The sequence below is a fragment of the Equus caballus genome, chromosome 19 (assembly GCF_041296265.1).
Source record: "Equus caballus isolate H_3958 breed thoroughbred chromosome 19, TB-T2T, whole genome shotgun sequence".
Classification (NCBI taxonomy): Eukaryota; Metazoa; Chordata; class Mammalia; order Perissodactyla; family Equidae; genus Equus; species Equus caballus.
The window spans coordinates 7,647,263-7,670,627 of record NC_091702.1 but is presented as its reverse complement, the minus strand read 5'-3'; the positions used below and the strand labels follow the sequence as shown (position 1 = coordinate 7,670,627).

At 43.8% G+C, this 23,365-nt stretch overlaps 1 protein-coding gene across 2 annotated transcripts in view; it reads left to right on the top strand.

The window, feature by feature from the left end:
• LOC138919072 (protein phosphatase 1L-like) overlaps window positions 1-23,365 on the top strand; it is a 52,749-nt gene that overhangs the window by 9,689 nt on the left and 19,695 nt on the right. The window contains exons 2-3 of one of the 2 annotated variants that reach the window (XM_070243108.1): window positions 18,088-18,162; window positions 19,828-20,022. The exons of the other annotated variant lie outside the window; for it this stretch is intronic. Of the exons in view, the coding sequence (XP_070099209.1) occupies window positions 18,088-18,162 (75 nt within the window). The 3' untranslated portion in view covers window positions 19,828-20,022. The remainder of the gene's footprint in view (window positions 1-18,087; window positions 18,163-19,827; window positions 20,023-23,365) is intronic. 2 annotated transcript variants of the gene reach the window in all.

The following is a 23,365-nucleotide window of genomic DNA, read 5'->3' as shown; positions in this document are numbered from 1 at the left end:
ATCTTCTACGTTTTGGTCATTATAAATGTGAGTGGGGATTTAGTGCCCTGGAGCCATAAATGTTAAATATTTCAAACTGTATTTTTAATAGGACAGTCTATAGTCAGCACTACTCCTGGACAGTAAAGTTCTTAATCTAAAAACATTTAAAAAGGTGTATTCACTTAGTTATCGAATTGCCATAGGGCGGAAACTGTTTGATTCTGATAAGTATATATACCATTTCTTTTTTAATCCAGTAAGTACTTCCATTTCTCTTTTTAATTAAATAAATTACCTTTCAGTTAAATTAGTCACTGGACATTTTCTGGCTGAATAAGGCACTTCCTGACACCGTCCGGATTTGACGGGAATTGAGACATAGTAGGAGTTTTGGTCATACTGTTTGCCTTTTTTGCTCCCTAGAGTAATGAGGTGGATTTGCCATAGCAAATGGTTTGCATAAGTATATATAATTGTCGTAGAGTTTGAGATTAAGAAGTTTTTGCTTTTATTTTAACACTTAGATGTTTTTCTACATTTCTGTTTAGAAAGAAGATAAATGTTCTCTTTAGATCAGCGTGGCAGGGATCTTGAATTGCCGTATGATCCAAGTATAGTGCCTAAGGCTTCACAGCTGCATGAATCTTCTGTTTCTACAGGCTTTCATCGAGGAGATTCCACGTTGTCCCTGGAGAATTTTTTCTCCATAGTCCTTTCTCTCAGGGAATTCATCTTTATGTGTGAACTAGGTCCCTTTGATTTAGGCCTATTTCTTAGTCTGGTCCCAAGAGAGATAAATTAGGATTAGGTTGTTACTGTTTGTAAATTAGTAAGATTATAGTAATCAAAATCTCTTCCCTGCCTCCCCCCATATTAAATAAGGACATTTGATTTATGGGAGAAGCACTCATCTCAAAAAAAGAGAGAGGGTAATTGCTACCAAAGACAGAATAGTTTCCAAATGATCAATAATAGCTCCTCTTTGTGAAGAGCTAGTTTGGCCGTAAAGGACAGATCCTCTTCCAGTTTCACAGATTGGTTGATTTTGTCTTTTCTGTCCGCTGTCAGAGGCTTCTTCTACAGGTGGAGTAATACTAGCTAGAAGACTAGATGGTGCTTTATTTGGAAGCTTTTGGGAGTAAGTGACAGAAAACTCAACAAAAGCAGCTTGAACACCGGGGGCATTTCTTATCTCACATAACAAAAGGTCTTGAAGTGGGAGTTTCCAAGGCTGGTTGGTCCAGCAGCTCAGTGACTTCAAGTCTTTATGTAACTACACATCCAGAGACGTGAAAAAGAGACTGTACCCGTTCTGTGTTCTTAAAGCCTGAGGAAAACTTTCCAGAAACTACGCCTCCCATCTCCCAGGCCAGAATTGTGTCCATGCCTAAACCAGTGGCTTGGTCGTGGAAATACCATCACTGTGATGAACTCTGACCCAACATAATTCACTCTGGACTGGGGAGGAGTCTCGCCTTCTCTGGAGGTCATGACAGCACAGGAGGGTGAAAAAGACTGGAGTTGTGTTAGCTAGGAAGAAGAGGAATGGTTTTTGGGTGGGCCACACAGGTGGGAAGGGAGTTCAGAGATGATGGCCTGGAACATTTCCTGTCTGCACGTTAGCAACTGCATTGAAGAATGTTGCTGTAAAGTATATACCACTGACATGGGGAAAAATTAGCTTAACAAGGCTGTAGAAAAGAGTAAACCATCTTATTTTTGCATTGGCTTAGAGATGACTTTGCCTAGGAGCTGAGATGTAAATATGGTTTTTTAGGGTCCCAACAAGTTTTAAGAAGCTATTAGTAGGTAGTTTTCTCACTCAGGTTTTCTCTCAGTTCTGTGTAAACCAGCACAAGCACGGGCCTGAGTGTTTGAGAACAACAGCGTGTGGTCTTTCTCTCTCTCTAACTCAGTTTTCAGCACAGCTAATGCTACTGATGAACGTGGGAGTGTCACAGCAGTTCTTTTGTTGGCTATTCATTTTGATTTTACTATCTTCTTGTTTTAGACAATGAATTTGCTGGTCAAACTTAGAAGGAGTTTTATTTCTTAATGTTTACATATCATAAGTTTTTTTTCTTGAGGAAGATTCATCCTGACCTCACATCTGTTGCCAATCCTCCTCCTTTATTTTTTGCCCGAGGAAGATTAGCTCTGAGCTGACATCTGTGCCAGTCTTCCTCTACTTTGTATGTGGGATGTCTCCACTGCTTGGCTGAGGAGTGGAGCAGGTCCACACCTGGGATCCGAATCCACGAACCCTGAGCCACTGCAGCGGAGCGCACGGAGCTTTAAGCACTTGGCCACGGGGCCGGCCCCTACGTATCTTAAGTTCTATTATTTTGTTTTAAAAGATTCAAATCTCCTCCAGGCCAAAGAGAAGAGATTCCTGGAAGGTTCAGAATTTTTGTACCCGTTTTGGAGGGGGACAGCCGGGCAGTGGTCTAGGCTACAGTGGGAGGGGGAGGATGTTAAAGTCTTCGGATTTTTCTGTGGGCCAAGTGAACGCACTTGGAGTAGATTCTGCGTGTGAGGATGAAGTACTCGTCCTGCTGCTGGTGCTGTAAGTGGATGAAAATGAGGGCATCTTTTCATTATGTTGTCCTCGCTCATTATTGACAGACTATAGCAGTGCTTACTGACTGAATTCCCATTTAGTTTTAGTAGCTTTTCTGGCGATTCAGTCTTTCTCTACTTTTTTTTTTAAAGATATGCTATCATGTTGTGTACAAATAATGTGATTTTGTCTCCTCCTTTCTAGTTAGACTTTTTGTTTTCTGCCTCACTTCATTAACTAGAACAGAACAATGTTCTGAATTCTCATTGATAATGAGTGTTATCATGTTCCTGTATTTGAGGTTAGTTAAAAAGTTTGACATGAGGGGACTATGAGGTGGCTTCAGTTTATGGATAATAGGGCTAAAGTTTCCTTGCTGATATAATGAAAAATGGAAACCAGTGCTAAAGTAAGAGCCAAAGAAGAAAGGATATTCAAGATATAGTAATATAGAGAATGATCACGAGGATGGACTAGAACATAATGGAGATGAGCGTGCATTGATCACGTGAAAGGAAGAAGCAAGTCTGTCTTGTCTTCTTTGGGAAAAAACTATCATCACTAGAGCCATCTCATGGAAATGTCCGGGAAGCATTTGTCTGAACTACAGGCAAAACATCTGACTCGACAGGATACGATTCTCCAGGCTGGGGAGGCGCTAGTGAGACACACAGGAATCTGTCCCTCTGGCTCCAGAGCAGTGGGAGGTGTGGAGCCTTCTTGCTGGGCTCTTCTGCCGGTTTTGGTGAAGGTTGTCCTTGTGGATTTCCTGTGCATAAAATCCTTGCCCTAATTTCAACTACCTGTCCTGTAAGGAAACTGCAGCTGCTTCCAGGAGAGTCTATACTGTGGGGTCGGGTCCTAGGTTGGTGTATAAAGACAGAATCACATATGGCCACAATTTCCCTTGAAAGACCCCCCAAATCGCCCATAAAGAATCACGTATGGGATTTTGTGCCTCTTATTCTGTAGAGCAATATGTAGTTATGGATGTGTAGTATCTGAACTAAGGTATAGTACAGAATAAAGTATGTGCATGTAAAATACAGTTTTATAGTGTTTTAACTGATATAAGAGAGTATCTTGAGTTTGTGTAAACTTGTGAATGGTATCATTTCACTGTACCTTCTGTAAGATGCTAGAATAAGAAATTGAAGAATATTTTGAAATTTTCACGTGGCGACAGGAACTCTTTTATGTTTTAAATAGAGCATATTATATATTTCTGTGTGTGATTACTTTGAGAAAATTTAGTTTCTTAAAGTTTTAAAGATAGAAAGCAGAATAAACATGTGGCTATTTTGGAGTTAACATTTATTTATCCTGATTATTTTTAAAGTCAGTTTTAGAACGATAATTATAATGCCATATTGAATGCTTTATTTATTTATTTATTTTTAAAGATTGGCACCTGAGCTAACATTTATTGCCAATCTTCTTTTTTTGATTTCTTCTTCTCCCCAAAGCCCCCCAGTACATAATTGTATATTCTAGTTGTCCAGGTCCTTCTGGTTGTGCTGTATGGGACGCCACCTCAGCATGGCCTGAGTGGTGCCATGTCCACACCCAGGATCCAAACCGGCCAAACCCTGGGCTGCTGAAGCAGAGCATGTGAACTTAACCCCTCGGCCGAGGCTGGCCCCTGGATGCTTTGTTTTTAATCTAAGTGCTAGCCATATCTTTTTGACACCGGATGGGAACGTAGAGATGGGCATTCAGCCTGGTAATTATTCTCATAAATACGTAGGAAAAGTTCACAATTGCTGTTTTTTTCTTGCGTGTGGCTTGAGACCTGGGGGATTTTATCCTCCAGTCATTTCCGAAGAGAGACTAACTGGGGATTCTGACCTTTCCTGCTTGCCTGGCACCCCTCCTGAGCATCCAAAATGGGACCTTCAGGCCTAAACTGTTTGGTAAATGTCTGGTTCTGGTTTGTCTAAGAGTGAGACTCTTTGAGCAGCAAGGACTTCTCGGAGAGGAAGTTCGTCTTTGTAATGTCTGGGGGATCCACGCGGCTGCTGATGAAGAAATCACGCAGGTAAAGAACTGGTATCCTGACATTGGCGAGAGAAGCTCTCTACACCTTCCTTTTAGGGCCACGGGCCCTGCTCTGGTCTGCGGAGCCACAGGGAGATGGAACTTGTTTGTCCTCGGAGGATGACGTAGTGCAAACAGTTTTAGACATGAAAGAGTACAGGCAGGCATGTACTTTGGAAAGATTGCTTAAGAGGGCATTCTTTGATGAAGGGCACAGCTGGTTGTTTTTCTCTCAAAAATAGGATAGCAGTGGGAGTGCGCAACTGATGTTCCCACTTTATCAGAGAGAAGCCCTTGTCCCCAGCCTTCATGGTGACTTTATATTATGGGGATTTAGGACATCCACTTTCTTCATTTTTAAAAATTTAACTTTGGGGCCAGCCCAGTGGCACAGCGGTTAAGTGCGCACATTCCGCTTCGGCAGCCCGGGGTTCGCTGGTTCGGATCCCGGGTGTGGACATGGCACCGCCTGGCAAGCCATGCTGTGGTAGGCGTCCCACATATAAAGTAGAGGGAGATGGGCAAAGATGTTAGCTCAGGGCCAGTCTTCCTCAGCAAAAAGAGGAGGATTGGCGGCAGATGTTAGCTCAGGGCTAATCTTCGTCAAAAAGAAAAATTTAACTTTGCTTTATAATACGATACAGAGTCCTCATTCAAATTTTGCCAATTGTCTCAACTTTTATTTTTTAAAAACAGCTTTACTGAGGTATGATTGGCATAAAATAAGCTGTACATATTTAATATATGCAGTTTGATCAGTTTGGTGTATACCTATAAAACCATCACCATCAAGATAATGAACATATCCGTCACCCTCAAAAGTTCCTTCATGCCCCTTTGTTTTTGCTTTTTGAGGAATATTAGCCCCGAGCTAACTGCTACCAATCCTCCTCTTTTTGCTGAGGAAGACTGGCCCTGAGCTAACATCATGCCCATCTTCCTCTACTTTATATGTGTGACACCTACCACAGCATGGCTTGCCAAGTGGTGCCATGTCCGCACCCGGGATCCGAACTGGCAAACCCCGGGCCACCAAAGTGGAACGTGCGCACTTAACCACTGCACCACGGGAACAGCCCCCATCATGGCCCTTTGTGATACCTCTCTTATGTCCTTCTCCAATCCGTCCATCCATCCCCAGGCAACCATGAATTTGCTTTCTGTCACTGTAGATTTAGTTCACATTTTGTAAAATTTTATATAAATGGAAATATGCAGTCTGCATGCCCTTTTTTCTGGCTTTTTTTTTTTTCCAACTCAGCATACTCATTTTGAAATTCATCTATGTTGTTGGACCTATGAATAGTTCACTCGTTTTTATTGCTTAGTAGTCTAATGTATGGATATGCCAAAACTTGGTTATCCATTGGCTTGTTATTGGACATTTGAGTTGCTTCCAGTGTTTGGCCATACAAGTCTTTGTATGGACATATGCTTCCATTTCTCTTGGTAAATACCTGGGAGTAGAGTGACTGGATCGTAGGGTAGGTGTATGTTAACTTTTAAAAAAACTGCTCAGCTGTTTTCCAAAGTGGTTGTATTATTTTACATTTCCATCAGCAGTGTTTGAGAGCTCTAATTGCTCCACATCCTGGCCAGTCTTTTTAATTTTAGCCATTCTAGTAGTTGTGAAGTGGTTTCTCAATGTGGTTTTAATTTGCATTTTCCTAATAACTAATAATGTTGAGTATCTGTCTATGTACTTTTTGGAAAATGGCCTTCTTTTGAAAACATGAAAGAGAAATGTTGATCAAATCTTGGTTTTCTTGTAAAATCTGACATTTGTCCTTGCCTATATGATGTGAGTGAAAAAAAGAGAGAGGTGAGAAGGGCAGGCGTGACTAGACCTGGCCCTCTCTTACTGAAAGGAGATTCAGAAGTACAGCCTAGAAATAGGGTTGTCGAGAGGCTACACAAGGTAAGGAAATCAGATGAAACAAGAAGAGTGGAAGGGAAAGATGTGGGCCTGTGACCACTAAAGGAAGTTTGTAGTATCAGATTCTCTCATTTTCTTTTTTTTTTTCTTTTTTGGGGGGCAGTGAGGAAGATTCACCCTGAGTCAACATCTGTGCCCATCCGCTTCCATTTTATATGTGGGACACTGCCACAGCATGGCTTGATGAGTGGTGTGTAGGTCCTTGCCCTGGATCTGAACCTGCAAACCCTGGGCTACTAAATAACCACTGTGTCACTGGGCCGGCCTCTCATTTTCTTAAAACCACATGTTCTTTATTCCAGATTACAAATCTGAATGAGACTTCTACTAGGAAAGTGCCTTTGAAAGTATAGAGTGTAGATACTGCTCCTGCTTTCTTCCTACTTCCTTATTTCTTCCTGCCGTCTGAGACTTCTTTGAACCTGGTTTTTTGAACGTCTCCAGGGGCCTCATAATTGTCATGTGTGATGACTTGTTTTCAAGCTCTCATCTTAGATTTTTCTGTGGGATGCGGCTTTCTTGACCTCCTCTCTCTTCTTGAGACTCATCTCCTTGGCCTTAGTGACACCACTAAATTTTGGGTTTTTTTTTTTTGCTGCTTCTCTGATTTCTTTGAGGATTTCACTTGTTTCATGAACCTGGGTTTCAGGGAGGGCCATACTCAGTGTGCTGGTCCCATTTTGTTTCTTTGCGCTGGAATCTTTGCACCTTGCGTGGATTCAGCCACGCTTGGTGAGCAGAGGGCTTCCCTTCCCATCTAGAACTCAGGTCTTTGTGTGCTGACTTTTAGTATTTTTTTTCTGGGTATCACCTTGGTAACAACCCATCTGAAACCACATTTGCCTCCTGTGTCCCTAGATGACTCCAGACTTGCCTCTTCCTCTCATGGTGCTGCCATTCTCTCAGGCTCCCACTCTTGAGTCTACCCTGTCATCCATGCTTCTTCCCTCTGCGTTCAGGTCTGTGAGACTTTGTATTATACCTCTCATCTCTGTCTCCATCTTTACCGTCATGCCACCATCATGCCAATTCAGGTTTTCATCACTCTCTGCTAGGATTGTGACAGTGGCTTCCTAACTGGTCACTTAGTCTCTGTCTCTCTCCTCTCCAGTCTACTCACTGACATCTCTGATCGATCGGTCTTGTTAGCTCACTGGGTTGTTCATGGTTTGTTTTGAAAAAGTCTATGATTTCTGCCAAACATGATTTATTTCTCTGAAATTTGTTTTTTGGGTTCTCCTAATGTCATCCCTGACTACTTTACGGTCTTATCTTCTGTCACTCACCTACACAAAACTCTGCGCTACAGCAGAATTGGTCTCTTTATTATTCCCTGACTACCTGATGGATACACATGCCCACTGCTGCTACTCTGTGAAATCTGTTCCATTCTCTGAGAGATTTCCCATTCCTCCTCCCCATAGCTATGTCTTGGCCTTATTTCAAGGTTTTCCTGTTTCCACTTCTTCCCTGAAGTCTTGCTTGGTCGTGTCATCTTTAAGTAATCATTCTCTCCTTTGAAATTATGGTCTGTGACAGGCAGTTGAACCTTTTGTGTTATTGTTCATTTTTCAGGAACTTTTCTTCTCTAACCAGAATTCAATTTCCCTGAGTTCGAAGTCTCTAAGTCCCTGTGGTGTGCGTGCACTCTTCCAGATGCTTGAGTTCTAATCGTAATGATGCCTTACAATAATTCTAGAAATAATGATGCCTGACAAAGGAAGAGGAAACACCGGGTTGTATGACTGCATTTGCTAGCACTGATATCTGGTGGAAACCAAAAGATTCCACTCATTCTGACTGTTGAGTGCCTGCCATGTGCCAGGTGCTCTCACGGATTCCCTCATGCTGAATCCTAGTGGTCTTTTGAGGCAGCTGTTGTTATCCCCATTTTACAGTTGGGGAAACTGAAGCTTACACCCGTATATGCCCAGAGCTACGCAACTGCTTAGTGGCCGAGCTGGGATTAAAATATTTCCCCTGTCTGTCTGACTCCCAAACCTTCTCTTCCCTGTACCATAGTCTTTGCAGGCCTGGTTGGCGAGGCCTTCATATGGGGGTTATTCTGAGGTACTGTTAACACTCCATTTCTAAGATGTCAGATTATCTGTGGTAAATGTTTCAAGTACATGGGAATGGAATTAAGTTGAGGAGATAAAGCAATTCATTTACACCATTCACTCGTATTTACTCTCTTTTTCTCATTGACTCTCACGGTTTGTGCAATGTATAGTCCATTCAGAAGCCCTTTAAATAATGGCCAAGCAAAGTGCAGATTACGTATATAGGTTTCTGAAGGTTAGCCTACGCAAGTGGTTTTTGTCAGTTTGACAGGTAACTCGATTTCTGGTTGTAGGGCAGGAATTTTGAGAAGTGAGGCTAGCTTCTCAGAGGAAGCTAGGCAACATTCTTAGGTTGAACTCAGTCTGCCCTTGAAAAGGTGGTTCAGTTATTTGATTAGGGGTGTATGGATTATAGGACGTTAGACATGCCTCAGTTTCCAAATGTAAGTACAAAAGAACGTGTCCTAGACTCACTTGAAAAAAAGTTCAATCTGTAGCTTCCCTCCCCAAAGCGTCATGTGAAATAAGATTATCTGTAGTATTTAGTGAGTATCAAAGAGTGAGGAAATATAAGTGAACAGTTTCAGCTGCCTGGGGGCAGAAACAATGATTCATATATTTGAGATCTGCACCCCAGACCTTCCTGGTTTGTACTCAGTCAAGAAGAGAGGCATCAAGTAGGTTTCACGACAGAACAGAAAACAGTTTATTGATGGTGTGGGAACACCTTAGAAAGGAATAGAAATCATCAACTTTAGCACCCACCAGGGTCTGTGTGTCAGCATGCCTGGACCAGTTCAGAACAATGGCCCCCACCAATGTCTCAGTCTCTGGAGACGTCCCTCCTCTCACCAAGGTGCCCCCAGAACCCACCAGAACAGAAGGACTCCAGTGCCTTTAAGGGAACTCCAGCCCACGAACCCAAGCAGAGTCTTTCCAGACTGCATGCCCTCACCTTCTCGCTCTGCCTCAATGGGCTCTAGATGCTCCAGCTGGAATCCAGAGAAGATTGGCATGGCTCTCCATTTCTAAGCCAGACTGAAAGCTCCTGGAGGATGGAGACCACTTGGCCATTTTCAGCACTCAAATTTGACCCTCTACGTCACCTGGCACAGGAAATACAAGTGGCCACATATAGTCAAGACAATCTAGAAGAAGAACAACCCCGGAGAGCTTCCACTACCAGATATGAAGCCTTAGTATAAAGCTACAGGCATCAGGGCAGCGTGCTGTCCTACTGCAAGGACAGCCACAAGGAGAAGGAAGAAGAAGAGAGAGTCCCCCTGAGACCCACAGACGTGAACATTTGTATGTGACAGAAGAGTCAGGCCGAGCACTGGGGAGAAGACAGTCTTCTCAGTCAGTGGTCCAGGGGCACTGGCTATCCAGACGGGAAGGAATTCACCTTGACTCCTGCCTCACACCATAAACAAAGGTCAATTCCAGATGATTTTACATCCAAATGTGGATGTTTAAAACAATGACATTTGTAGTAGATAATACAGGGGAATATTTTCATGACTTTGGGGCAAGCAAAGATTTCTTAGGCAGGTCAGAGGGTACACTAAACATAAACACAAAAATGTATAAATTGGACTTTATTATTAAGAACATCTCCTCGTCAAATGATATCTTCGAGAGAGTGAGAAGGCAAGAACAGAATGGGAATAAACACTTGCCATATTTTATCTGGAAAAGCCTCATGTAAGATACGTAACTAACTCCCGTAAATTATTAAGAAAACAGACAACTTACCAGAAAAAAATGGGCAAAAGATTCAACTAGGCGTTTCACAAAGAAGAAAATTAAATGCCCAACAAGTATTTGAAAAGGTGCATAACATTGTTACTGCTGGGGAAAATGTAAATTAACACCAAGATGTGATACTAATGCACAATGACTAAAACAAAACCACTGAAAATATGAAGAGTCGGTGAGGATGGAGAGTAACTGGGCCCTCACAGACTGCTGAGGGTGTCAGCCACTTTCAAAAGCTGTTTTAAGATCTCCTGAAGATGGAGCTTCACATACTCTAGGTCCCCAAAATTCCTCTCTTAGATAAACACCCAATAGAAATGCCTACATATGTTCCTCACTGCAAAAGAACATTATCACTTAGTTTACCTATTTCCAAGTCCTCAGGACCTAATTCTGTGTTTTTATTGTTTTCCTTCTGGTCTGGGGCTTTTATACATTGCTGGGTGGTAGAGGAGTGGTTTTTTCGCATGGTGGTAGAATTCGGTTGCAGTTACAGCCCGTCGCCACTAGATGGGGGTCTAGTGCCGCGTGTTCTGAGCTCTCTGCCTTCGGGCAAGATGGCGGCGCCCAGTGCGCTTTGCTGGGTGGGGGTGGGGAGGTGGGGGCGGTTTCTCTTGCGCACCAATGTGGATTCATCAGTTTTGTTCCCTGGTCTCCCGGGGCCCTGGGTTTATGGGGTCCGCGCACACGGAGGCTTTCCCCCGTCAGCGGGTTTCCACTGTACTGGTGGACGGGAGTCCTAGGTGATCCCCCGTCATGCGTCCCCGCCCCCGCTCCTTCCCGACCAGTGCAGCAATCCCGGTTTCTAGGGGAGGGAGCAAAGTTTTCTCCTACCCCGTTCCAGCTCCTCCGAGGTGGGCAGCAGGGGGTCCGTCCTCTGTCTTTTGATACTGTAGGTCTCTGAGTCGTGGCATTAGGTTCATTAGCTGCAATTCAGGGTTTTTTTGTCAGTCCTTTGTTGTACTTTGGAGGGGAGAGAGTCCCGGGTCAGCTCACCCCGCCATTTTGCTCAAATCCTACGTGAACAGACTATTTTCTTAACTAAACAAGCTTCCAGCTGACGCCCCCACTGATTCTGAGGGGGCTTCTTTCTCAAACTCTCAGAGCCACCCTGGCCGGAATGAGACCGCTCTTTCTACTGATGGACTTAGGCCGACTCTTTCTGCCTCCAGCGTCCCTCATGTGTCGGACAAGTGGGCGGGCAGTTCGTGCCTTGACTTCCCTCCGGACCACGAGGCTGACTGCGTTCTTCCTTCTCAGCGTCACCACCATGAGGAGAGGTCCGCCCTGAGCCAAGGCTCAGGACGCGGCCCCACACCTCTGAGACCTGACTGCCAGGTGTCCGCCACACAAGTGCCAGACCCGCCCTCCCCGAGGCCTGGCCCCCAGGGACCGGCCACCTGCTCGCTCAGGGTTCCTCTGCAGGATGGCTAAGCCTGTCCCTAACCCTGAACCCAACCCCTAATTAAGGATGGTGCGTTGTGTTGCATGTCAATTATTTGGGACTAGGAGAGACTAGTTCTCTTCCTATTACTTTTCTGTTTGTTCGTTTGTTTTTCCAGCAAAATCTCTATAAAATAGTCAATACGCTTATGCAATGAAGTTCCACCTCATATTGATCAGAGAGAGGCTGGGTCCAGCCATCTGTGCCTAGAATAGAGTCTGGGGCCTGATAAAGACGTGTGAATGAATGGGACCTAAAAGTGTGGGGGGAGCACACACACGGGCCCCCAATGCCCAGGAGGTTCCAGGCAGACACAGAGCAAGGTCAAACGCCACAAGAACAGGCCTGGCTTGTCTGAGGACTGCTTGGAATTCCGTGTCACTGAAGCCAAGTGAGCAAGGGAGAGACTCCTGGGGGATGAGAACACTTGTCAGCCATTGTGCAGCCTGGTTTGACTCTGGGCGAGATGAAGAGCCAGGGGAGGGCTGGAGCAAGGAGGGGCGCCATCCCACTTACTATGGCCCTGGTGCTGTGAGTCAGGAGCAGGGGCCAAGTCAGAAGCAGGGCCAGCCAGGAGGCCACAGGAGTGACGTGGGGAGCTCAGGCCGGGGTGTGAGCGGTGCAGAAGGCGACACGTGCTCAGGGCTGAGATGTGCATTTGCAGGGAGAACCAGGGCTGGCTCCGCAGGCATGTGACTGTGCTGTCATATGAGGCCCCTCGCTCAGGAAAGCCCCGTGCTTGCTCTCATGCTCTCCTGCTGCCATCCTGAGGTGCCGTCCCCCAGCTCTATCGTGTTATGATTGACGTGTAACATTGGGTGAGGTTAAGGACTGCGAGGCCATATTTTGACACACGCACATTTTGTGAAATGAATTGGACAGTAAGCATTGTGAACACCTCCCTCCCCTCCCATATTTACCTTTGTGTGCGTGTGTGGTGGGAACATTTCAGATCCGCTGTCTTATCAACATTCTAGTGTATCATAGAGTATTGATAACTGCAGTGATCATTCTGTCGAGTCGATCCCACAATTTATTCATCTTCTAAAGGAAAGTATGTACCCTGTGTCCTACATCCCCCCACTGCCCCCACCTCCCAGCCCCCGGCAGACGCCATGCTGTTCTGTTTCCATGAGCTTGGCTTTTTTAGAGTCCACACTTAAAGAAAATGTAAGGTAAGAAAAATCCACATACTCACGTTTCAAGGCTTCTCCGTAACGGGACTTTGGCTGACTTCTCAGGGGCTCTGATTAGGGGCATGCTGCTCCCCAGGCACTGGGAGACTGGAAGGAGAATTCCTCCTCACAGTCAAAGGACCACTTTGGCCACTTTCTCACTCACCTCGTGGTTGTACATCTGGAAGTAAGCCGATTAAGTGTTTCTTCTCAGGAATATCTATCAGCCTCTTGTACATTTTGTCAGGATTAATTTCTGTGAAGGTAGAGAATGTAACCTGTGTGTCCATGCACTGAGGACATGTAGACTGCAGGGCAGCGCAAAGTGCTCCAAGCACAGGGAGTGAGTCCCCTGCCCACCTCTCCGCACACTGAGTGACAGCAACACAGACCATCCTGGATGCATAAGACGTCTCGTCGCGACTGAGTGATGGCACTCACATCAACCCACACCTGCTACTACAGCTATTATCGTATCTTTCTGACATTTTAGAAAACAATGGCCCTTTGATAATCAATGGGAATCACCCTTTCAAAGAGCCAGTGATGCCATGAACTTTAATGAGTGACATCCTTGTCCTGTTCCATCAGTTTGTTCCCTGTGATTAGTTTGGGTAATCAGACACTGAGTCACACTTTTTACTGAATAAAATGTGTGCAAGCAAGAAAATTGGTTGTTTGTTCTAAAAGTAGCATTTGTGAACATATTGAAAAAGCAATAGCCAGCCCGGTGGCATAGTGGTTAATAACGTTCATGTGCTGCACTTCAGAGGCCGGGCGGGGGGGTTCTTGGGCTCAGATCTGGGTGCGGACCGACCCATTTCTCATCAGCCAGGCTGTGGCGGTGACTTGCATGCAAAACAGACGAAGCTTGCCACAGATGTTAGCTCTGGGACAATCTTCCTCATCAAAAAACAAAACAAATAAAACAACCCCAAAAGAGGCTTCTAGACCAAATTCTCTCTTTTTCCACTAGTACCACAATAATATTTCCTTTCCAGCCTCTTTGCTCTCTTCACTCTGTGCCCATGTGAAGTAGTGTTCAGCAAAGAAATGGGCTGGAAGGGCTGTTTGCATGTATAGGCTCAGTCCATGAAAACGTGCCTCAGGATGTGCCATACATTTCCCCTTTGCAACGTTCTGGAAGGAACCTAAGGACACGCCCAGAGCCGAATCCACATGTCGAAGAGGGCAAATCCCCAAATTGAAGGTAGCTGGGTCCTGACCCTCTGACTGGAGGAAAATCAATAGGCAGAGCCACTTGCTATTTGAAAGCTTGTGTTGAGATGCTATATGCAGGAAACAAATCTATATAATGTTCCAATAACTGATATTTTCATATATCTTTGGGCCAGCAGATGACTTGACTTGACTTTAAAGAAGTCTGTAACAAAAATTGTTCTGAAGCAAGTTTTCCATGAAAAAATATGTTTCCAAATCTGGAAACAGTAAATAGCCCTTGAAGAGCTGAAAGGGTAAATTAAAAATGTAATTCTTAAGTCTATTTATTTATTTTTTCCTATTGTATAAGTTTCAGGTGTAGAGCATGATAATTTGCCACCTGTGCATAAGTTTATTTAAAAAACGAAAATCACATTCTCTCCCAGCAATTTTTTGATATTAAAGATGTATCACATTTTAAATATATTTCCATTCTTTTGTTTTCAGATAGTTTGTAGCTGGTAGAAGTGCAGATTACTTTCTTGTGCCTAAAAATACAATCGAACAGAGACAGTCAGGACCCGAATATTCTTCCTCACTTCATCAGTTTTGGATGCACTTGCTACACAGCTGGATTCCCTCCCCGACAAGCTCTCAGGCCGACCAGCTGTCCTCCAGGGCTTCAGAGAGCTGCGGATTCCTCGGAAGCACCTCTGGACCACAATTCAGGACCACAAATGAGGACGAGCCAACAGATTTTCAGCTCTCATCTTTGGCTTCAGTTCTCTGTGACTGTGATCAAGTCTGTAGGGCAGTTTATCAAAGAGGGTCTGATCACAAGCAGAGCTGCAGTCCTTTGAGTCTAACACCTAACATCCTGTGGAGACTCTGATGATGAAAATGGGTGGCTGTATTCTAGGGACTTGAAATGGGTGATTTCATTGTGCCGTGGCATCGAGGCGGTCTTTTTCAAGGACTCCAAAGCCTGGTGACTCCCTTGTTCTCCAGGCCATGGCTCCAAGGGGTGGGGCATGTCCTGGGCAAGAGAGCAGCGCTGGCTGCAGCAGAGCGTCCTCGGGACCATCAGCAAAGAGACTAGGGCACTCGGGTTTGAGTAATTTAGCACCATTTCCGGAAGGGGCGCCCATCCACCTCCAGCTGTGAGTTCTGAGCCTCCTGCTCTGCCCCCGGTGTCCGGCAGGGGGCGCATGGACCTCCATTTGTGAGCAGCGTGGGGTGCCTGCGGGTTCTGCCAGAGGCCGCAGGAGCTGCATCCTCAGCGGGGAAGGTGCTTCGCTTGTCAGGAGGATGGAGGAGACACAGCTGCGGTCATGTTGGGGTCTCCTGCTCAGAAAGAACACACCTCCTGTCTGGCCCTCATGGCTGACGAGGGGGCTGCGTTCGGGGCCCCGCGACGTTTTTCTTAAACGGTCAGCACAGAAGCTTTATTTTCTGGGCTGTTCCCTCGTGGTTTATTCTCTACTTTCTCAGTCATGTTTTAAGAAGACTTACTTTATAAAAGTATCTCTTCATTGAGGTGTTGGAAGGCTCAGAATCACAGCATGCTGGGTATTTGTTGCATATTCAGGATTGTTTCTGGGGAGAAATTCTGATACAAATTAAAGGAGAAGGGAAACCTACATGACTGTGAAGTGAATATGCCAGATATTGGAACTTTTCAATCATGAGTGATGGGGACTGGCAGATGGCAGCCTGGGGTGAAAGGGGAAATGGTTGCAATCGTATAGGTGTCTTCTTTATTTTTAATGCTTAATGTGTCTTAGGATGTGAAAGTGATCGAAAAATGCCATGTGTGGTTGGTGGTTTAACACCGCCTTACTTTCCAGCTCTGCAGGACTCTGCAGCATTGTCTTGTGCATTCTCAGCCTCAGCCTGGATATCAGCCTTTTCCTCAAGGAACGCTGGCTCCTTGTATGAGACAATTGCATTAAAAACATGGATCTGTGAGCTCAGTGTGCTGGTTGCTCCTGGGTGTCCTTGCTTCTTGGCTCTCTCGGTGGCAGGATGCTTAAGTTAGGCTGGTGTGCTGACCTTACCGTGTGTACACTGTCTGCTATAAATGTGTCTATATGGAAACGGCCATGTTTAGATTAAGGTCAGCATCAGTTCAGAGCACGGCTTCCCACTCGAATGCATGGCCACATGGAGCCCTCCAGCCCGCGCCCTGCCCTCCCCGAAACCTGCCCCTCCAGTAGTGGAACCCTGTCTCCTGCTGTCTGGCGACCACTCAGTCATTTCTCCAATCCCAGTCTAGATGCATAGGGGCCTCACAGTTATTAACCAGTAACTGTTGAGAAAGAACTTTATCAAGTAGGGCTCTTTGCTTGGTCGGTTTCTTTTCCTGTAGTTGTACAGATTCCAGTCATTTCCAAAGGTCCTTAGGTCAACACCACTTCCCCCACCACTTGCTGTGTGTTTTTTCCATTCTCAATATAGTTACACTCTTTAGTCTCATTTGCATTCCATCCAAGGATCCACCCACCTAAATCATTTTACTAATTTGTGTAAGTCAAGATTTGCTCTTTCTACTGTAAAAATCTGGGGATTTTGTCAAAGGCAGAGAGGCAAGTATCCGCCATTAAAGCATCACACAGATTTCCTGACCTCTCCGCCCACACCATCCCTGCACAGCACTGGGAAGCTGATCTGTGTATCAAATTGATTGCTTTGTGTTCGCAGAATGCCATATCAATGAGATCATACTCTACCCAGCCTTCACAGATGCTTCTTTCAGTTATAAAGATGAGTTTGAGATTCCTCCATGTCTGTTCATCTTGATAGTTCTTTCAGTGTTGGCACTTGATCGCATTACATTGCATGGATGTACCTCATTTGGGTGTGCTTTCATTTATTGAAGGTTATCTTTGTTCATTCAAGTTCCCTGCCCCTATAAATAAGGTGCAGTGTACATATGTGTGCTGGCTTTTTTGTTGACGTTCTATTTGAAAACAGTGTGTAAATACCTAGGAAGATGGTTGAGGGATCACGAGTTAAGATGATGTTTAGCTTTGTAACAAAGTACCCAAGTGTCTTCCACAGCGGCTGCACCACTCGGCATGGGCAGCAGCGATGACAGAGAGTCTGTGCTGTCCTGCCCCCCAGCCATGAATTGATGTCGTCTATTTGTGTGTAAAGGTTGTCTCACTTTGTTTCAGTTTTCTTTTCTCTAATGATAAGTGATTTTGAGCGTGTTCTTGCATGCTTAATTTATGCTTATATCTTCGTTAGTGAGGTGTTTGTTCAGATCTTTACCCATTTTTAATTGGAATGTTTGTTTTCTTATTGTTGAATTTATGATGCTTTGTACCTTTTAATACAGCCTTTTCTTAGATATGCTTCTTGCAAAGATTTCTCACAGTCTAGAGTTGGTCTTTTTCTTCTCTTAACAGTATTGTCACAGAGTAGAAAATTTTAATTCTAACAAAGTCCACCTTAACTTGATTTTTCTTTGAAGACTCATTCTTTCAATGTTGGGGATAAAAGGTCCTCATGAAAACCGAGGTCATATCTTCTCCTTTGCTATTTCTAGAATTTTAATAGCTTTGTAGTTTACATTTACATCCATGAACAATTTTGGTGAATATTTGTGTCATGTGGAAAGTTTGTGTCTTTGTTAATTGTTTTCCATAAGGTCACCCGATTGTGGCATCACCATTTGTTTAAAAGACTAACTTTTCTCCATCAAATTGCCTTTGATCTTTGGACAAAGATCAGTTGACCATGTTTGTGAGTCTATCTGTGGACTCTGTGTTCTTTTCCATTTATCTCCTGGCACATTCTTACCCCAGCATCATGCTCGCTGTAGCTTTTTAAATCCTGGAACGGGGAAGTGCGGCTTACTCAACTTTGCTCTTCAGTGTTGTGCAGGATATTCCAGGTGCAGAAACGGTTTGTAGATATCTACAAAGTGTCTGACTGGGACATTGACTGGGGTTGTGTTGACTCTATAGGTCCAGTCGGGAAGAGCTGACATCTTCATTATACTGAGTCTACTGATCATGGAAGTGAAATACGTCTCCTATTAGGTAGGTTTTCTTTGCCAGCTTTCCACAGCATTTGGTAGTTTTCTGATACAGATTTGTCTTTACTTGTTTATATTTTTACACAAGGATTTTATTTATTTTCCTTTTGTACCCTTTTGTGAAGGGTATTTTCTTTTCTTTTAAGTTCCCCTCATTCATTGGCAGCACAGAGAATACGCACCGCGTGTTGCATTTTGACCTGTACTTCTTGTTATCATAATCCACTCTCCTCAAGGCCTGGGATACTGTGCCCATTTCCGTTTGAACTTCAGAAATTAAGGGACTGAACAGTGTGACCACTGAGCTGCTGTGCCTCGGCTTAGGAGTCCCTGCTTAGCGGTAGCCAGCTTGCTCCCCGGCCGGGGGCACAGGGCTCACACCACCGCCTTGTTCTCACCAGGGCCCCAGAGACCAGGGTGTGGCGCTGGGTGTGCTGCCCATGGATGCTGGTTCCTGGCCGCAGTGAGACAAGAGCTTCCTGTCCCCAGGATCGATGTGCCGCTCCCTGGGGAGGAGGATGCTCCCTGCCCGCTGCCGGCCCAGCAGTGGCCTGGGTGCCTCCTCTGACCTTCTCCTTTGGTCGTGCGCACAGAGCTGCATGGTCTGGACTTTTCCTGGGGCTTGTTCTCTACTCCCTCAGGGCGTGTGTTCCTGAGGCCTGTTGTGCACAGGATCGTCCTTTACGGGGCTCATGGGGCGATCACAGCCCGCTGTGCTGTGTCACAGGCTCGCGGGGTTTGTGGGAGGAATTGTGCACAGATTCAGACACACAGGTGCCCTCGTGAAAGGATGTGCGAGATGTCGGGCCTTCCCGGGGAAGGAGCTGGGAACACAGGACACGTCTGGAGACTACAGAATTGCTGGGCGAAAGGGAAAAAGTGTACAGATAGACACGCACTACATGAATTGTTGATGGGTAATTTTTCCTGTAACGAGAAAGTAGCTGAAAAAATATTGCAAAGGTAAAGATGACGTATTAATACACATTGTTTCAATATTTTAAGTATATCAGAGTGAGGAGTTATTACAGTTTTACTTTCCTGGCTTTAAAGGAAGACAAATTATCTATAATATATTTAAAATACACTTCTTTGCTTATCTTGCTTTCAAATGAGAATATTACCATGATTGGCATTTTCTCATAACAGAGCTACAATCTTAAATATTTTTAAATATGAGCTCGTTGAAACATTTTTGCAGGATTCCAATGTGGCCAGTATTGTTAAACATCAATAATGAATCCAGGCCCCAACCAAATTATTGGTAAGAATCTGATATGAATATATCATGAATCAGTTTTAGACAATCCAAGCACAATGGTGATTTTTAAAATAACAGCATTGCATGCTGCTTAAAGCATTTAACATGAAATATACTCAACTTAAAGCTTCATCATATTAAAGACCTAAGACAATGACAGTTTTGTAAATTAGATACATTCATTGCAAACAGATTTTCTCCTTTAAAAATGTAAAATCTGAAAACATCTTAAGTTTGTATATGTCCATTCAAAAGGTAAAAGTAAGATATCTATACCTTAGTTTTATTATAAACGTCTTTCCCAGCAGAATTGATATTTTTATCTGTAGCTTCTTCCTTGCTCACTCCTTTATTTTCTTGTTGTTTATTGTGTAAATCAGAAAGTATGTTTCTGCGTCTCTCTCGCAGATTTCAGTTCCTTTCTCACGGCGGCCGTGGGCAAGGGGTGCGGCCTTGTACTCGGCGCGTCTTCATCTGGATCAGGAGTTTTCGCTGAGAGCTCCCTGGACAGTTTCCACTTGCTGCACACAGTCATCCCGTCATGGGAACTGCGTACAGATCTGTGGTCTCTTTGCACCAGGACACTTCTGCTTTCAGCCTGGGGTATTTCCCAATTTCATTTTACATTACATCTAATTCTAATAAGATAATATGTGATTTTCAGGTATGTATTATAAACTAACATGTTTTATACATATGTGTACACGTATTTCAGCATTTGCTAAATGTCGTTAGTTGTGGGACGGTGGCTGGTTGCATTTGATCTTGATGACCATTGGGGCACCAGTAGTAACCCTGGTGGGAGCACAGGCCAGGTGGTCAGCAGTGGAGATGGCGACAAGTGCTCAGATTTTAGATGCGTTTTTGCCAGATTCACAGGTGTGACACCTGTGCTGTCACACAAGGTCCTTCGTGCAGAAAAGCCCTTCCTTGATTTCCTGCTCCATTGTTGTCATCTTGAAATTCTTTTTACTTCACAGTTTTATTGACATATAGTTGATGTAATATAACATTGTTTGAGTTTAAGGTGTACAATGCAATGATTTGATACACATGTATATTGTGAAATGATTACCACTGTGAAATGATAAGGTTAGTTAACACCTCCATCACCTCCCATAATTACCATTTATTTGTGGGGAGAACATTTCAGAGCTACTCCCTTAGCAACTTTCAAGTATACAATATAGTGTGTTAACTATAGTCACCATCCTGTCCATTAGATTCACTAGAGCTTACTCATCATGTAACTGGAAATTTGTAGCCTTTGACCAACATCTCCTCATTTCCTCTGTAACTAAGCAAAAGGGGCGCCTTCTGCTCACCACAATCTCATGCCAGTCAATTGCACACAGGCCTGTGGCTGAGAAAGGAAAATTTATGCAGTTAGCTAGCATAATCGGAAGATGGCGGACTAGTGTCCGAAAGAACCACCTTCCAATCCTACAGAACCTTGAGGCAGTTTATGGAGGGGAGATGGGCAGGGAAAGAGAGGGTTTAGGGATGTCAACCATCTGGTGTGACAAACTGCAAGGCGCCGATTTATCTCTTTGGTCTGTCATTCATGATGGGTAGCAGTGCAGGATTTTTCTTTCTGGAGGTTGTCATGTTCCTGGGGAACTCAGAGAACAAAGTTGTCTTGTCACAGCTGGAGGATGTACATAAGCAAGAGTCTCAGAATGAGCAGGTGATGTATTTTGCACCAGGGAGAGGTGCTTAATCACGTAGGCTGCGTGCAGGCGAGAAGGTATTCCCAGAGACTAGTGAGTCAGGGTCCTGGTTACAGAATTGCTTCCTTTCCTAAGCTGGCTTCCCTCATGCTAACTTCAGATCTAGCTGTTAGACTCCCACCACCAGCCCCTGGCAAAAACCATTCTGTTCTGTTTCTCCGAGTTTGGCTCTTTTAGATTACACATATAAATGAGATTTTACAGTATTGGTCTTTCTCTGTCTGACTTATTTCACCCAGCATAATGCCCTCCAGATCCTTCCTTGTCACAAATGGTAGGATTTCCTTCTTTTTTTATGGCTGTATAATATTTCCTTTTCTGTATATACCTCATGGTCTTTCTCATTCATCTGTTGCTGGACACTTCGTATGTTTCCAGGTCTTGGCTATTGGGAAGAATGCTGCAGTGAACATGCGAGTGCAGAAATCTCTTCAAGATTCTGATTTCGTTTCCTTCGGATATATACCCAGAATGGGTTTGCTGGATTACATGGTAGTTCTGCTTGTAATTTCTTAAAGGTGTCCAGTGTGTTGATTGATCCATTTATGTATTTCATATGATTACCATCATAGCTGTAGATAACACTTCTATCACATCACATGATTATAACTTCTTTTGTGGTGAGAACATTTAAGAACAGATCTCTTAAGAATTTTGAAGTATATAATCTAGTGTTTTTGCCTGTAATCACTGTGCTATGCACTGGATCTTGAGAACTTATTCCTTTTCTAGTTGCACGTTTTTACCCTTTAACAACATCTCCCCAATTCCCCCACCCCTCTGCCCCTGGTAACCACCATTCTACTCTCTGTTTCTATGAATTCAACATGTGAGATTCCATATATGATGATGTCATACGATATTTGTCTTTCTCTATCTGGCTTATCTCACTAAGTAGAATGCCCTCAAAGTCCACCCATGTTGTTGCAATTAGCAGGATAGCCTTCTTTCTCATGGCTGAATAATATTCCCTTGTGTGTGCATACACCTCATTGCTTTATCCATTCATCCATTGATGGACACTTGGGTTGTTTCCATAGCTTGGCTATATTACTCGCTGTAATAAACATGTGAGTGCAGATATCTTTTCCATATCCTGTTTTCGCTTCCTTTGGATGTATAACAGGAAGTGGGATTACTGGAGCATACGGTAGTTCAACTTTTAGTTTTTGAGGATTCTCCGTATTATTTTCTATAGTATTTGAACCAATCAACATCCTCACCAACAGTGCACAAAGCTTCTTTATTCTCCACAATGTGGCCAACACTTACCACTTGTCTTCTTGATGACAACTATTTGAACAGGTGTGAGGTGATAGCTCAACGTTGTTTTGATTTGCATTTCCCTAATGATTAGCGATGTTGAGTATTTTTTTAATGTACCTGTTGGCCATTAGGATTTCTTCTTTGGAAAAATATCTATTCAGATCCTCTGCCCATATTTAAATCGGATTATTTTGGGTTTTTTGCTGTTGAGATGTATGAGTTCCTTTTATATTTCGGGTACTAACCCCTTCTCCACTCTACAGTCTGTGAATTGTTTCTCCATTCCGTACGTTGTTTTTACATTTTCTTGATTGTGATTATGCTGTGAAGAAGCTTTATAGTTATAGTTTACAGCTATATAGCTTTATAGTTCCAATTGTTGATTTTGCTTTTGTAGCTTGTGCTATCGATGTCATATCCAAAACGCAATTGCCAAGACCTGAGTCAGGAGCTTCTTCATGTATTCTCCCAGGAGTTTTAGGATATCAGGACTTAGGGTTAAGTCTCTAATCCACTTTGAGGTAATATTGTGAGTGGTGCAATTTAGGGGTCCAATTTCATTTTTCTGCCTATGAGTATGCAACGTTTCCACCACTATTCATTGAAAAGACTATCCTTTTCCCATTCACAATAGCATCAAAAACAATAAAATTTTTAGGAATACATTTAAGCAAGGAAGTGAAAGAACTGTACAATGAAAACTACCAGACTTTGGTGAAAGAAATTGAAAAAGATAGAAACACGTGGGGAGATATCCTGTGTTCATGGACTGGAAGAATGAATACTATTAAAATGTCCACAATCCCAAAGCCATCTCCAGATTCAGTGCAATCCCTATCAAAATTTCAGTGGCACTTTTCATAGATAGATACAGAAAAAACAATTCTAAAATTGGATGGGACCACAAAAGACCCCAAACAGCCAAAGCAATTTTGAGAAGGAATAAATCT